General features: G+C 44.0%; 2 protein-coding genes across 2 annotated transcripts; one reads left to right on the top strand and one right to left on the bottom strand.

The window, feature by feature from the left end:
• Window positions 1-3,190: 3,190 nt before the first annotated feature.
• On the bottom strand, window positions 3,191-6,174 carry TMSB15A (thymosin beta 15a). Its single transcript, XM_032476126.1, has 3 exons — window positions 6,026-6,174; window positions 4,575-4,687; window positions 3,191-3,636 (listed from the first exon to the last, which is right to left on the bottom strand). Exons 2-3 carry the CDS (start codon window positions 4,672-4,674, stop codon window positions 3,599-3,601), a joined length of 138 nt encoding a protein of 45 aa, XP_032332017.1. The 5' UTR covers window positions 4,675-4,687; window positions 6,026-6,174; the 3' UTR covers window positions 3,191-3,598.
• A 7,062-nt stretch (window positions 6,175-13,236) lies between these two features.
• Window positions 13,237-15,500, top strand: ARMCX5 (armadillo repeat containing X-linked 5). Its single transcript, XM_032475296.1, has one exon. It carries the CDS (start codon window positions 13,618-13,620, stop codon window positions 15,112-15,114), a length of 1,497 nt encoding a protein of 498 aa, XP_032331187.1. The 5' UTR covers window positions 13,237-13,617; the 3' UTR covers window positions 15,115-15,500.
• The last annotated feature ends 539 nt before the right edge of the window (window positions 15,501-16,039 follow it).

The following is a 16,039-nucleotide window of genomic DNA, read 5'->3' as shown; positions in this document are numbered from 1 at the left end:
ATCAAACTGAGGAGCATGTTATTCATAAAACAGTATACTCCAAACAAACCTTTTTCAACGTAACTTCTATTGTGGGAATTTATTTAAATAAATAATGGAGAGTTCAAACAGAGTCCAGAAATAACTAAATCATGAAATGGTTCATGAAGTGGTATTTTTTTCAGGCTTCCTAGGAACTGGAGTAACTAGTCTAACACATTCAGATTTATCTAATTCTATTATTTTCTGGTCTATACTCTTTGAACAAAAATACAAAGCTTCATGACCTGCAAATGTGCATCACCAGATGATAGGAGATCCAATCAGAGCAGCCCAAGACCCACCCTCCACTGACTCAGCCAATGAAGAACCTGCATACCATAAGTCATAGCCATTGGTTCAAAATAGGAGCAGGTGACCTGAGTTGAACCAATAAGTGCCTTCCTTAGTGTTCATCCTTGGAGACTGAGGAGGAAATTGGTGTGGATTTTGTTTTGTTTTGTTTTGGTTTGTTTTGTTTTGTTGTCTGTCATTTGCTAAGAGCTCTAAATCTCAATCCCTGCTAATAGTGGGCTATTGGGGGGAAGTATTTCTCTGGTTAGACAGGCTAGAAGTGTAGCCCCCACATATATATAAAAAATGCTGAATAACTACTCTAGGTGAGCAGTTGTTTTTCCTGTCTCATATATGTATGAGTGCTCATTTAGCAGCTACTAGTCTTTCATCTGCCACCATGTATCTCTCATCTGTTACCGCTCAGTTTAATACTTACACTGTTCAGGATGAAATCAATATGGCAATGAAAGGGTTGATTATCAGATGCTACTGAACAATGGGAATTATCATCCAACCCCCAGTTCCCCTGACAATATTCATTCTTTCCTTTAGGCCCTCTGAGGTGAGCCTAATCTTGTGCTGGATTACTGTGCAAATACAGAGGTTTTTGAATCTATCATGGATGTATAATATCTTTCTCAAATTTGCAAATAACAGTGTTGAAAAGAGAGCAAATGTGTTGAATGATGGAATAAGATCCAAAGGGATCTGATCATGAGCAAATTTGAGCATATCAGCAACCAAGATGATTCTTCATCATGTAACTTGGATCTAAAGGATCTGGGAAGTATCAGAAGACTTGGAGGTATAGAGGCAGACACCCAACAGCTGATTTCAAATACTGGAGCAGGTATTAACTACATTATGTTGGTGTCTAGCACAGTCCTAGAACTATTGGATAGAAACTACAGGGAAGCAGGTTTGGGCACAGTGTAAGCAGCCTGTCACAGCAAGGGAATGAGTAACTCTACCAGAAAATTGTTTCAGGCAAGAAGTAAGGTATTGGTGACTAACACGGTTACTTTCAACTCTCAAATCTTCTGGCTACACTAAGCCCTGTGATTATGTCACCTCACTGGCATTTGATCAGAGGTGACTCCCCCTGCTTTGTCCATGGAAGTCTATGCTATTGCAGAGACAACAGCTTTCACTTCCTATAAACCTAGTGATTATTAAGGATGTCAGCTCTTAGAAGGGGTTGTAAGATAATACTTGAGGTTGCAAACTGGTACAGACAGCATAATCCCTTTTAGTAAGAAAATATATGAACATTAATAGACCACAGGCTGGATGGTTATACACTCAAATGCTAACATGTGTAATTGGTGGGGTTATAAGTGATTGGTTCTTATAAATCTCAAGTGATAAAAGTGTTGTTTTCGGGCAGTGATCTGGACTCACCTATTTATATGTATTCCTCATTATATTAGTCAGCTTGGCTTGCCATAACAAAATACTGTAGACCAGGTGACTTAAACAACAGAAATTTATTTTCTCACAGTTATGGAAGACAGAAGTTCCAAAACCAAGATCCAGCACAGTCAGTTTCTGGTGAAAATTCTCTTCCTGGCTTGCAGATGGCCACTATCTTGTTGGGTCCTTGCATGGTAGGGAGACAGACCTGGTGTCTCTTCCTCTTCTTTTAAAGCCACAGTCTAATTAGATTAGGGCCCCATTCTTATGATCTCAATTAATCTTAATTACCTAAATACCCTATCTGCAGATACAGTCACATCGAGGGTTGGGGCTTCAACATATGAATTTTTTTGGTGGGGAGACAATTCAGTCCACAGCACTTATGCTCACCACAACTACCAGCAAATACTTGGTTCGTAAGACAGTGAATTCTGTTCAGGACAAGAACGAGACCAGAGGTTCAGCACTGTAGGTCATTAGCAGGTATTAGATATCTGAATTTATGCTCAATAGAAGATGTGATGTACTTAGCACAGCGTGGGTTAGCAATTGTCTCCCCATCCAACCACTGCCTCAGGTGGCCCCTGACTTCAGTTGCAAAGCACTTTCCAAAAAGGAAGAGTCCAGCTAAAATTCCAGTCCTTATTTTTCACCTTGGAAGATCAACTCAGACCCTGTGTTTTCATTTCTCCACTTCCGAGTTAAGGGGGCTAGTCCACGAGACCTCTTCTCCCAAGGTTCTCTCCCTCTATGATTCCAACTCTAAGGAAAAAGCACCTAGCATCTTTGTTGGGAGAAGATACAAAATAATATCCTCCAAACTGAGAATGATCTTTGACTCTGCAAAATGAAGCGAGTAACTCCATAAAGTGCAGTTATGAAGTTTATTGTGGGTAACTTACATACAGGCACGAAGGATAAGAGTGGACAGATGATCCAGAGGCATTCGCAGCTGCACTATGCACTGCACCACCAAAGGGGTTCAGGGGAATTTAAAGGGGCCAAAGCTAAAAATAGAATTTGACTACCAAGGGAGAAGCATGTCTGCACTAACTGGAACCAGGAGTTTCCTCCCCTCAGCGGTCTCGTGACCATTCACCATCTATGATAGCTAAAGGCACTCTTCCAGGTTTCATATCGGATGAAGGCAAGAGTAAACGTTGATAGGGAACTCATCTGGCTTGGACTCATTCCTTATAAATTATGCTAAAGCTCAGTCATGAGGAAAGGGGAGAGGTTAGGACTGTGGGACTAAAATGGAGCTGACAAAATGGAGTCAGTATGGTTCAGCCACACAACTCCCAAGTCAGGACCCACTTGATCTGGACAGAGGAGAGCCTTTCCCATGTGCCAAATCTGCTAAAGCAGCCTTCCTGCACCCATTTTGTTTGGCTGAAAAGTACCCTGTGTCCTTTCACTCCTTAGAAGACCACCAGAAATGAACCACAGGAGCCTATTATAAACATACTGATTATATTTATTATTTTATTGCTCCATTAGAAATGAAAATAAACTACGAGAAGATGTAAAAGCATGCAACTTCATAAAGATTATAAAGCAATAGAGGGAACCATTGTAGAAAGTTAAAAGTGGCTTATCCTGTGGTGGGTACAAGGACTACAAGCACAAAGGTCATCAATGGTAAGATTATTGACAGCACCTGCCAGCTGGAATTTATGCACAAATGGAGGTTTTAAAATGAATGTAAGGGAACATTGGCTACCCCTGACCCCTTAGCCAGGGATTATGGATGAGAAGACATCAGAAGATGCCTAAAATCTCTGCAACACAAAGGTTTACCAAAAACAAGCCAGAAACCAAGACACTCAAGCAATGTTGAAGTTTCTCTTGGGAGGAGATCCCCATTTTATGATGTTTGAACACACTCTTTCTCTTGTTGGATAGCTGGGGGGAAAAAAAAACACAAAAAAATCATTAAGAGGACACTTTCCTAAGATTAAGTTCAGTTTCTTCCAAAAAAGCTCTTTGCCAAGTCACTGAAAGCTGCCAAACTTTCTTTAAATTAGGAATGCCAAGGAACTAATCACAAATCCTTAGTCAGGTATGTGTGTGTATGTGTGTGTGCAAATTAATAAACTGAACATTCATTAAACTCAACTGTGTGGAGTTTTTTTTTCCCCATTTGAGAGGTAGATTTCTGCTTTGCCATTTTTTCCATAGATTACTCTGAGACTGAGGGGCAAGTGAAGCATTTTCTTCAGAATTATCTATCACTGTATGTTAGGAAGGTATGCCCTTTCAGACAATTTTGACTAACTTTGGAACTTTCAAATAATGCTGACATGACAAAACGTGCCCCTTGGCTTGGAATTTCTCCAGCAGGCTGTAAGTCAGGAAGGCAAAATTGATCCCTTGATCCCTGGGAGACTTGAGTATACCCAAGATCTAAACTGGTTCTCTCACCTCATCTTGTCATCAGGTTGAGAAGGCCAAAACCACAGTTTGCATGGCTCATTAGGGAGGAGATCAAAGAATCAAATAGCTAGCTGCAGAAAAATGCCAAATAACCAAAAACTGGACAAAACTAAGATGTTTCTAATGCTAAGTCCAATATTCCAAGATTGGTTTTAATGTGGTTTTTAGCAGTTTTCAAAAAAAAACCTATTTTAAAAATTCCCCCAATATTTTTAGGGCCTATTTTGTAAGAACTGCTTAAATAAGCAAAGTAAAAAGGCAACCATTTCATATTTTAAATGTTACATTAAATAATCGGTACTCTAATTATTGCTTATTTTATGGTAAAGCTTACTGGAAGAGTTTATTTCCTGAACCTATCAATTTTTGCCACTGTTTGTTTCAATTAGAAAGCCCCCATGACTTACTTTCCTTTGAAGGAAGAGTATTTTTTTCTTTAGTATTAGTTTTCTTCAGTTTTGACTTGTCAAACTTCTCCACTTCAGACAGGTCTGGCTTATCACTCATCTTGCCTAAAAGACTGAAAAAAAAAAAAACATTTTAAAAAAATTTATCTGGTAGAGCTACTATCACACTAAGGAGTAACAGCCAAAATTCTTGCATTTAATATCAATGTGTATTCTACCTGCTCATTTTTAAGAGGAAAATAGCAACAGATCTTAGAAAAGTCATGTTTTTATTAGAATACTTTTTATTTCACATTATTACCCTGTTTCTGATAGACAAGAAATGCGACTGATCACGATACACCAGAAACCAAGATGCTCTAAAACCCAGAGTCAATATGTCTGACTCTTAAAAATCACACTGAAGGTCAAATGTAGGTGACAGAAGCACAAGAGCATATAGAAGTAAAAGGAGACGTAAAGACTGGATTTAACCAGCTAATGAATTTGTAACAGGAAAAAGCACTATTTGAGCACCTTCACTCTGTATTCATTTCATCTGCCCAAAGACAGTAGATTAAGGAGCTGCAATAAGAGAAGGAGGGGATTTAATCTCGTCATAACTAATTACACTTCTCAGTAGCTCCCTGTAGCACTGGTTTGTAAACATTGTAAGAAGGGCCAGCTAATTATGATCAGGCTCAGCACTTCAGCAGAAGGGGGTAAACCAAATAGAGATAATTTTTATTTCACAACGCTTTATCCTCAAAGGGCGAGGCTAGGAGATGAGGTGCCCAGTGATCATTCCCGATTTGTCCAGAAGAGACAACAGGAGACCCCTGAGACCGGAAAGCGGACCTGGCCCCACCCACCCTGGTGGGGTAAGACATCTAGTGCCCAGACTAGAATAAAGAGGCCCCCAAGCAGCCAGACGTCGCGAATATGCCTCCTTCCCGTCGAGGTTACCCTAAGACCCTCCTGTGACGAGCGATCAGCCGCCAATCTCCAGAGGCGGGGAAACAGCGACTTCAAATAAATAATAAAAGAGATGGGCGCATCAGCCACTTGGTTAGCAGCAATTTGCTTACATTTTTAAATAACTATCATCATTGTCGGGCGCCCAGCCTAACAGCTACAGTGGGGGAGGGGGAGGAGGGCCAGCCCCAGAGGGCCCGTTTCGGGCGGCCCCAAACTCCTCGTCTTCGCAGCCTCGGACCTGCAGCCACAACGGACCCGTCGCTCTGGGGGCTCCCAACTCGGACCTTCCAGGCACCCACCCGGGAGGACTGCGCATCGCGCGCAGAAGGCGGCGCTGCGAAGACAAAGACGCGGACTCGCCAGGAGTGCAGATTCCAATCGCCAGTCCCAACCCCCCCCCCCCAATTCCAGAAGGCCCGACACCCCAGCCCCGCGGCCACTGGGCCCGCCTGTCCCCATAGTCCTCTGGCTCCGGCGGGGCCGCGCGTCCTCACCCGAAGGCTTGAAGACCAGGGACAGGCCGACGGCTGCGCTGAGACTGCTCCGCACGCAGGACGAGGTTAGCCTTCCCGCGCGGAACCCTGAAGTTAAGTTGCGTGGAAGACCCCGCCCGAGTCGTCTCCCATTGGCCAAGGGATCCCAGACCCGCCTCCTCGCCCCTCCCACCGCTTTAGCCTTGCTAGCCTGAGTCCACCTTCTCCGGGATACTCAGGACCTCACCCTTGTAACAGGGTGTTGATAACATCATTCGAGATCCGCCTCCCCAGACCCCACCCAAGCCCTCTCGGATTTGCCCGGGGACCAGTCACTGACCTACCTCCCCTGCCTCTCCCACTACTTTCGCCCTGAGGGCCCACTTCTCTTCCTCCCAAGTATATCACTCCTCCACGATAATAGGGGACTCTGAAATAAACAGGCATATCCTGCCCAGTTACCTTTGAACGTCTGAAGCTCCGAGATCCAAGCTGAAGGCGCGGTAATCAGATACTCTCGGCTTTTTATAGCCAAAGGAACCTAAGTACGCGGTGACCACCAGTGATTTGGTGCTCAGTGTTGTCTGTTCTAATCCTCGGCCAGGTCGTGGAGGAGGGGTGCTCATAGAGAGGATGGGTGGTTTGGGGTCATTCACCCCCACAGCTGGGCATTTCTGTGACAGTGGTGCGCTCCTATGTAAATGTCACATTTTCTAGTTTTACAGCCACTGAACATGATAACAGTCAGTTTGAGTAATCAGAGGATAATCTACAGAGGCTATTCATCTTTATATCTCCAAACCTGAGCCCTTTGCTTGGCCTACAGTTGACACTTAGATAAATGCCCATCTTTAGATTGAAGTAATAAATCCATGATACAGTGGAATTTTTGGACAGCAGCACCACCCAGTGTCTATGTTGGGAGAGAAAAGTGAGGATCCAGTGAGACTCCACCTGAAAGAACAAATCTTCAAGGTCATCTTCTGGATATTCACCCAGAACCTTGGAGCGTTGAGGTAAAATGGAGATAGGGCTATGTCTTTAGCCTGCACCCCATATTTTCCATATGGCTCATGTATGGTGCTAGAAATCCATATAGATCAGCAATCACTCTCTCAAGGATTTCTCAGGCCTTCCCACCTCTCCCCAATCCCTTTTCTATACTCTTCTAGCATGTTGTGCTAACTTCAGAGTTGTATTTGTTTTCTGGAGGAACTTTTAAAACAGAAGCGCATACTTGTTCAACAAAGAATATTCATTGAGTACCTACAACATCCCAGGCATTAAATATAACAAACACCAGTGTTTCCACCACTGAGATTTAGATGTTGTTAATATTTAGGTATATTTACTTTGCTCTTCTTTTAAGGAATAAAAACGCTGCAGAAAAATTGAGATTTCCTTGACCTTCACTCCATTTCCATTCCCCTCCCACTTCCCCAGAGTTATTCCTGTCCTGAATGTGATATGTAGTTTTCAGCCCATTTTTCTATCATTACAGATTGGTGTGATCTGTTTCCAGGAGCAATATGGAGCATTTTGTGGACCAGTGCTCCAGGTCTGAGACTGAATTTCCACATCACTTGGGGTCGACAGGAAGTCCCACACACACACAAGGCTGTGAACACATCCCCTCTTTAATTCACTTCTCACACCCCTTCCCTACTCCTAAAATGCAACTTGACCTCAATAATTCTTCTGTATCTTCACCCTCTTCTCTGAATGCACCCTTCATTGTCTTGCCCTAACAGAAGCCAGGCTCCTCCCTGAAGACTCTGTGTCCCCTGAAGTCCGGTCAAGAGGAGCAGATGATTTTTCTCTCCCAGAACCATTGTACCACAGAGCCTGAAGTTCCAGTAAATGTTTTCCATGCTTCTCACTGCTGCCTATAGAACATCCCTGAAAACCTCCAGCTTCTGACAGCTAGTGTCACTGACTAGCCTTTATTGTTGTTGTCATCTACCAAATTTCAGTCTCCCGCTGTTGCCACTTATTCCTCACAAAGTTTAGCTCCTGGAACTAGGTCACTCCCAATGGTAGTAGTCCTGTCTTAATTCCTGGTGAGTTCAAGAATGAGCATTCTAACACACTGGCTCCTTCAGTTCCTCGAACATTTCTTTGCCATGACATTGTCCTTGACCCCCACCTCAGCTACTTACTCCACTTGCATGACCATACCCTAGGATTTGCCATTGCAATTATAGCAACTCCTCCATAATCTCAGTTCCAAACATCCCTTTCCATGACCATCATCTCCCCTCTTTTAGCTCATCCCCTTTGGTACCCAAACCCCACTTTCTTTCAATGTCATCAGAATCTCTAATCCACTGATCTTGACAGATTTTACTATCACTTGCTCCCTTATTGTCCTCTCTACCCTCCTCTAGCTCAACTATCATGATAAAGAAACTTTTTGTTCTTTGCCGATATGATTGATGAGAAATGATATATCATTGTAATCACAATTTGTACTTCTGTAATCAGTGAGATGAAACATTTTCTCATATATTTAAGAAATATTGATTTGTCTTTTTAATGAACAATCTCTTCATATATTTGCCCATTTTCCTATTGGATTGTTGGTCATTGGTCTTTTCTTTATGAATTAATAGGGGTTTGCTATATATTAAGGAACTTAGTAAGGCATAGTTTCAAGCTTGAAAAGAAGACAGAAAAAGAAAAACAAACTCCCATTAAATCCAAATTATATGTATCCCCCCAAAAGTTCATTAAAATATGCAATATTAAGATACTCCAGGTTTCTTTCCAAAATTTATTTTTAAAATCCCTTGGTTCCTTCCTCCATTGAAAATTATGTAGAGACCATCTCCTGTGTACCAGACTCTAGGGTAAGCCTTGGGGTTACAGACATCATAGATGAAGACACACCTAGAGATAGTCACTGATCCGTAAACAATAGAAGGCACCATGGAATTCTCATGACTCAATGGCCCCTCATCTCTTTCAACTTGAAATGGAAAGTCAAATTTTTTATATATTCAGGGAGAATGAGGATATGCATCCATTAGGCAGGATATAGTGATGAGAGAAGAGGAGGAGTCAGGAGAGCAGCTAGGATGTGCCTTGAGAAGTGCACGGGTAGCGTCCTGTTTCCTTAGAGAGGACAGTAAAAGAGGCGCCAAAACCGGCCCTATTTAGCGCCTGACACCGGGCTGTGTGTGTGGGAGACACACAGGGAGGACTGTATGACCTGGTTTGGGTCTGGACAGGCAAAGGCCCTCTTTCCTGAGCGATGGTGGGGACTACAAAATGGCAAAGTGTGTTACCATTTCGAATGAGAAGCAGTGTGGCAGAAAAAATGACGACGCTGGTGCAGACAAGTGGTTTGTTTCCTCAACTGCCTTCCCTTAGAAGAGGGACAATGGCTGGGGCTCCGTGGGCGCCCCCTCCCACCTTCCTCCAGTCCACGGTCCCAGCAACAATAAAAGCACACCTGGGGAGGGCCGCCCCAGGACCTCCAAAGTGGTCTGGCCTCAAATAGCCTCACCCCTCCCAGCCTGCTTTCCTAACATTTCCTTTACCTCACCTGACTTCTTGTGCAATGGTGGGTCAGGCCTAAAAGGGGCCCACAACGGGACAGTTTGGCATTTAATCCGTTATCACTTTAGTGCTGCTTTTTAAAATTTTGCTTCCACTTCATCTTCCATTTTAGGTGACAAATAAGGAAACCACACGGTGAGCGGCGGAGTATGGGGTAAGGATGCCACGAGTACAAAGATATTCGAGTATTAATCCTCTTCCATGAGTACAGAGTTGTTTTCCTGCATACCCAAGCTCAAGTCCCTGCATACTTAAGTGCAGAAAAATATCGTGGGCGTCAGGAGGCGAGGCAGGGCATAATGGCACACGTACACATCGGGGTAGTTTGGTATTAAGATGCTTCTCTCCGTCTGTCTCTGCTATAGTCTCCCTATATTCTCATCCCACCTCATCTTCGATTATTTCTGTTTGAGAAATACAGTAGTCAGTAAGGGACTTAGAGAAGAACAAGGAAAAACTAAGCTGTTTGATACAGATCAAGTCCAACCAGAGCAGCTTTCCAGACGCCCCACCCCTGCCCATGTGTTCAGAAAATTACTTGGGAGGGGCGGCTGGGAGGGGCTTTTCTCATAGAGGCAGCGCATAGTTTTTGGAATAGATGAGAATTTATCCTCCTCTCTCAGTTTTGAACCTTTCTGTCTTGAGTCTGTTTCCCGACCTTCTCACCTCGGCTCCCTCCCCCAACCCACCCACTTCGGTGGGCCTAGGGATTTGGAGAGGGCAGTGTGTAACACCACATTTTGGTATCCGTCCGCTTTATCAGACCGAGGCTGATTCACAGTCGCCACCTCCAGAAAACCATATTCGTTTCAGATCAGGGGAAAAGATTGTAGGTTTGGCGGAGGGAGCTCCTAAGAGAGGAGAACTAATACTGAGACCCTTTGACTTTAGTTTGCTTCTTTCAGCCCGGCGCTGCTTTCTCATACCCAGACCCCGCCCCTGCCCAGTCCAGAATCCGAAACCGAGGGTGGGCGGGACGGAGCGCGCAGCTGGAGGAAGGAGCGGCGTAACGCAAAGCTTGGTATCACTCCGCTTCCGCGAGGCCGGATCCCCTTAAACGCCTCTCTAGCTGCTCCTGCTGTCGGTTTTGGTTCTGGGGACGTGGCGAGACAAGAGACTGCGGAGGAAGAGGTAGCTGTTAAAGAGTCACTAGGAGCGGGTCCCTGAGGCGCCTTGGGGACCAGAAGGAGAAGGAAATACCAAAAAGTGACAATTGTTTGCCCTTCATCTGATAAAACAGGTATCTCGTCTTAAATACCAGGTGCCAGGCCAATCCCCACACACAGTCGCCGCCATTGTCTCTTGTCCTTGTGTCCGTCTGACTGTCCGTCCCTCTTTCTTAGGGCTCGGCACCCCTCGAGGCAAGGAAATGAGAAAACTGATTTTCCTCTGATCCAAGCAGAGCAGGTCAGTGAGAAGGTGGGCATCGCTTGGGAGTGTGGTTATGGGTGTCAGAGATGAACGTGGGCGATGTGACCTGGTCGTTGGGGCGCGGGCGGTGAGAAGGGAGAGAGGGACGGGGGTCATTTGAGTGGCACACAACGATAAATTTTAAATGATCTTCCTCTTGCTAGCTTGATTTCCAGACATTCGCCCCACCTCCGACCATGTTTGGCGAGGGAAAGGAGTGTAGTAGCGGCTTCTAGCGGAGAAATGGCGGATTATATTAATAGGAGGGGCTGCTGCTGTCGTGAGAGCAGTTATCTGGGAAGCCCTGGAAGGGAGAGTGTAAAAAGAGGTTGTAAGTGTTTGATAATCAAGGCCCTGGATTAGAAAAGGGTCTCATGTCCTGATTACTAGTCTGACCAAGTCTCTCCCACTGTCTTTTCATTTGGTTTTTGAGTGTGTGTCATGCGTTTGTATGTGTAGGTCTGTTCCTACATTTGCGGTATTACACCTTCCTGTAAAGATCTGTGAGGGGCAGGGAACCTTAAAGGGAGGGGATAAATAAAAGAAAATTGGCCTAATTTCTGTAGAGTGGGCAGTGCTTGTGTGGTAGATGGCTAAGACTAGTGGAGGTAGGGGGTTTAGGGAAAACTCCAGATCTCCTTTCTGTCAGCTTTCCAAACAGTCCTACCTTACTCCCATTGTGATGAAGAAGATGATAGGCTTTGAGGAGTAGAAGAAAACATAAGAACTTAGATTAAATTGGGAAATAATGCTTTTCATTGATTTCCCAGCCAACTTTCATGGTTTGTCTGGGCATTCCATCCCTACTGACACGACCACTATCTTGCAGGGATGATTGAGTTGTCTCTGGAGGGGAATCGTCAGACTTTGAGAATAGAGCAGAGGAGCTTGGAGATTTGGGGGAAGGGAGGAAGAAAGGGAGATAGAAATTTAAAAAATTTTGGCAATCGTGTAACTGCATCCAGAAAGGATCAGTGTCCTAGGTGCTGATCTCTACCAAGGAAGGACTCAGTCTCCATTGTCTCTTGTCGAGTCTATTTATCTATCTCTGCATTTGTGAATCTCTGTGTGTAGATCTGTCCTTAGGTCTGTGGAACTCTCAGTTGCTGTGAAGGTTTATAAATGGTAACCCAACTTGAAGCTAGGAAATAATGAAGAAAATAAATGTGTCTTGTATCTGTTTAGATTGGTGCGAAGGTAGAGTGATTGAGACTAGAGGATTCTATCTCTTCTGTTTTGCCATTTTACTAACCCATTTGGTCCCCTGGTGATTTAATTGGGAGCCTTCTTAAGCTTTGGGGGCATAGAAGGATAATATATGCTTTTATTACTTCCCACTTGGTTTTCCGGTTCTTATGCTTCACCCTAGCCCAGTTCCGAAATAGGGAAATGCCAAGGCAGTCTCTGAAGAGGGAAATGGTGGGAAACAGGGAGGAGGAGGAGTCCTGAAGCAGGACAGTAGGAAGAAAGGACCAGGAGGAGGGAAACACTAGACAGATAACAAATATAGGGACCAGGGACCAAGGTCACTCTACCAAGAGATTGATTTCTGTATCCTCCTGGTTTTTTAAAATTATCTTCAACTTCTTTTTTTTGAAGGGGGGAGATAATTAGGTTTATCTATTTATCTATTTACTATTATTTTTAATGGAGGTCCTGGGGATTGAACCCAGGACCTAGTGCATGCTAAGCACATGCTCTACCTCTGAGCTATACCTCCCCCCTCCTCCTACTTGTTTATTTGTCCATAAATCTGCCTTTAGGTCTGTGGTAGGGCTTGTCATCATTGAAGGCAAGGAAACGAGGAGAAAATCACTCCAGATTAGTGCAGGTTGCTATGAGTGTGGAGACTTCCTCAGTAGACCTGTAGAATGAGGTAGTGGAGATCTGCTTGGGTGCAGTATGGGTAAAGAGCCAGTCCAGGGATTCTTCAGTCTCTCTCAGTCCCGTCCAGCTTTCCCACTCCCCATACTCCTGTTCTGTGTCTGGAAAAAAAGATCAGTTGCTCCTGCAGTAGTAGGGAGCATGAAATGAAGGGAGAGAAAGTTTGCTAATTATCTTTTCCACTTAGCACTAAATTACCATACTTTCCTGTCTCTCTGTGCTAATCAACATGAGAAAAAAATTGGAAAAGACTCAAAGCCCCATTTCCTTCCTCCACCCCTAGGTCCAACTTCAGTGGCAGATCTGGTGGCCTTGGAGTGGCTGAAGACCACCACCCTCCACAGGGCTGCGCTCAGGCACACAGCCATCCTTTCCTTCCCTGAGTGAGCTTCCTCTGCACGTTGTTTATATCATTGGCAGAGCCTATAGTTGGAAAGGGGTCTGAGTGACAACTGGACTTTGTATGAAAACACCAACCTGGGACAGACCTTCAGTCAAGGCTGAGACGGGGGTGGGGGTTTACATAATTTGACCTTGCCTTTAACTTGGATCATGATTGGCTTTGAGGCTAAGGCAGGGGCAGAGGAGGGGCTGGGGCTGGCCTGAAAGCTGGAATCAGTGGCCCTGTCCACACTAGAGCCAAGGCTAAGATCCAAGCCAAGGCAGTGGCTGAGGCAGAACTGAAAACAAGACCAGTGACCCAGGTCAAGGCTGAGGATGGAGCAGTGGCCTCAGTGACCTACACTGAGGCCGTGGCTATGACAAGGGAAGTGAGCAAGATGGAAGCTATGACTAAGACTAGAGACATGGCTGAGATTAAGGCAAAACCCGTGGCCAAACCTGGTATAGTGTCCGAAACCAAGTCAAAGGCCGTACCTATATCCAGAGTCAGTGCTGGGACTAAGTATGAAGTCAAGGCTGGTGCTGGAAGTGAAGCCAGTATCAAGTCCTTTGCCAAAGCTGATGATAAAGGCAATATTGGGTCCAGATCCCAAAGGAGGAGAGAGGCCAGCATCAAGTTGAGGGCTGGGGACAGGGCTGGTATTGTAATCAAGTCCAGTGATGAGGATGAAGAAAATGTCTGCTCTTGGTTTTGGACTGGAGAAGAGCCTAGCGTAGGATCCTGGTTCTGGCCTGAAGAAGAGACCTCTTTCCAAGTTTATGAGCCTCCACCTAAGATCGAGGAAAAGCCCGAGCCCACACCCAAACCCAAACCTGAACTCACTATAAAGCAAAAAGCAGCAGCGTGGTCAAGGGCCAGGTATTGTGTCCTAGTCCCAGTAGAGGGAGGGCAGGGATCCTTGCCTCCAGAGGGGAATTGGACTCTGGTTGAGACTTTGATTGAAACTCCTCTGGGGATTCGGCCTCTGACCAAGATCCCACCCTATAATGGCCCTTACTTCCAGACCTTAGCTGAGATCAAAAAACAGGTTAGGTATAGGGAAAAGTATGGGCCCAATCCAAAAGCCTGCCGCTGCAAATCACGTGTTTTTAGTTTAGAGCCTAAAGAGTTTGATAAACTCGTTGCCCTACTTAAGTTAACTAAGGATCCTTTTATTCATCAAATAGCTACAATGATAATGGGCATCAGTCCTGCTTATCCATTTACTCAAGATATAATTCATGATGTAGGTATTACTGTTATGATTGAAAACTTGGTCAATAATCCCAATGTTAAAGAACACCGCAGAGCTTCAAATATGGTGGATGACAACTCTGAGTCTTCTGCAGGACCAAATACAGGAGAATCGTACATAAATCAAGTTTGTAAGGACATAACCTCTTATCCCTTGAACTCCCCTTTGCAACTGGCTGGACTAAAATTATTAGTGCAACTGAGTGTAAAATTTGAGGATCATCATACGATTGTCAGTTACATTCCAGATTTCCTCACCTTGTTAAACAAGGGAAGTGTCAAAACCAAGTTTTATGTTTTAAAAGTGTTTTCACGCTTGTCTAAAAATCAAGCCAATACAAGAGAACTGATCAGTGCCAAAGTACTTTCATCATTGGTTGCACCCTTTAACAAAAATGAGTCAAAGGCCAATATTCTTAATATCATTGAAATATTTGAGAATATAAATTTCCAGTTCAAAAAGAAGGTGAAGCTATTTACCAAGGAAGAGTTCACTAAATCTGAACTTATTTCCATATTCCAGGAAGCAAAAGAGTTTGGTCAGAAACTACAAGACTTAGCAGAGCACAGTGACCCTGAGGTGAGAGATAAAGTTATACGATTAATACTCAAACTCTGAATAGCTGTATGTTCTCACAAAGCTTGAACAATTTTTTGGTATTGTAATATGAAACCAATGCATATTATAATTATTTCAGTATTTATGCTCTGTGTTGATTGAAGGAGCCAATTTTACAGGTACCAAATGATCTTGAGAATTTGAATATTTGTTGATTTTTATTGTGCTTTGTAAATTGAGATATTTTTAGTATTTCTGCAACATGACCTGATAATGAATTTATTCATCCTGAGTAAGCTATACTTCTGTGCTTTATATTGACATAGGTGTATTCATTTGAGACTTCATTTACATGTTAATAAACTTGCATGCTAAAACTGGTGAAAACATTGTCCTAGTTCTTTAGTTGAAGTCTAGTCAGAGGGATGAAGCACAAAAAAAAAAAAGAATGATAAGGAGCACTGTCTGAGTCTGTAGCGGGGTACAAACAAAATAAGTTTACACTGACCGACCCTTTAGTTTCAGCATGTTCAAGGAGTAGAATCACTCTGCACACGAGACAGGACTGTGCTACCGTCCTCGTAAGCTGACATCTGGGCAGATCTGGGAAAAAGGTGAAGACACAGACTTAGGAGAAAAGGAATACAGATGCTTTCATTTCGGTCTGAGTCCCAGAATTTGTGTTCAGCCTTTCACAAAAGATGTCTCATCAGGATACCTTGAAGCTTTTTAACCTCCAAGAAAATTCCTGGTTCTCACCCCCATTTAGCAAAGCCAAGGGAGTATGGCTCTGAAAGGACCTAGTCCCATTGTGCCCTCAACATCCAGATACCCCATCCTGGGGTACCAAGTTTACTGCATCTGTGGCTCCCTCCCCCTGTATTCCTTGGCCTCAGAGGAGGGCCTTTCTAGGGTCCAACTACAGAAACTGCTTTGTGGATAGTCTCATTTGTCCCACCTTGGTGACTGTTTACTCTCATACTTG

This window comes from Camelus ferus, chromosome X, assembly GCF_009834535.1.
Source record: "Camelus ferus isolate YT-003-E chromosome X, BCGSAC_Cfer_1.0, whole genome shotgun sequence".
Taxonomy (NCBI): domain Eukaryota; kingdom Metazoa; phylum Chordata; class Mammalia; order Artiodactyla; family Camelidae; genus Camelus; species Camelus ferus.
The sequence above is the reverse complement of the archived record's forward strand: the minus strand, read 5'-3'. Positions and strand labels throughout refer to the sequence as shown.

Bases quoted from the DNA above. Each gene is read 5' to 3' on its own strand.
- TMSB15A (XM_032476126.1), bottom strand. From the start codon at position 4,674: ATGAGTGATAAGCCAGACCTGTCTGAAGTGGAGAAGTTTGACAAGTCA. The intron at 3,637-4,574 runs GTAAGTCATGGG...TTTTCCCCCCAG, and splicing joins TACTCTTCCTTCAAAGGAAA to CTATCCAACAAGAGAAAGAG.
- ARMCX5 (XM_032475296.1), top strand. From the start codon at position 13,618: ATGACAAGGGAAGTGAGCAAGATGGAAGCTATGACTAAGACTAGAGAC.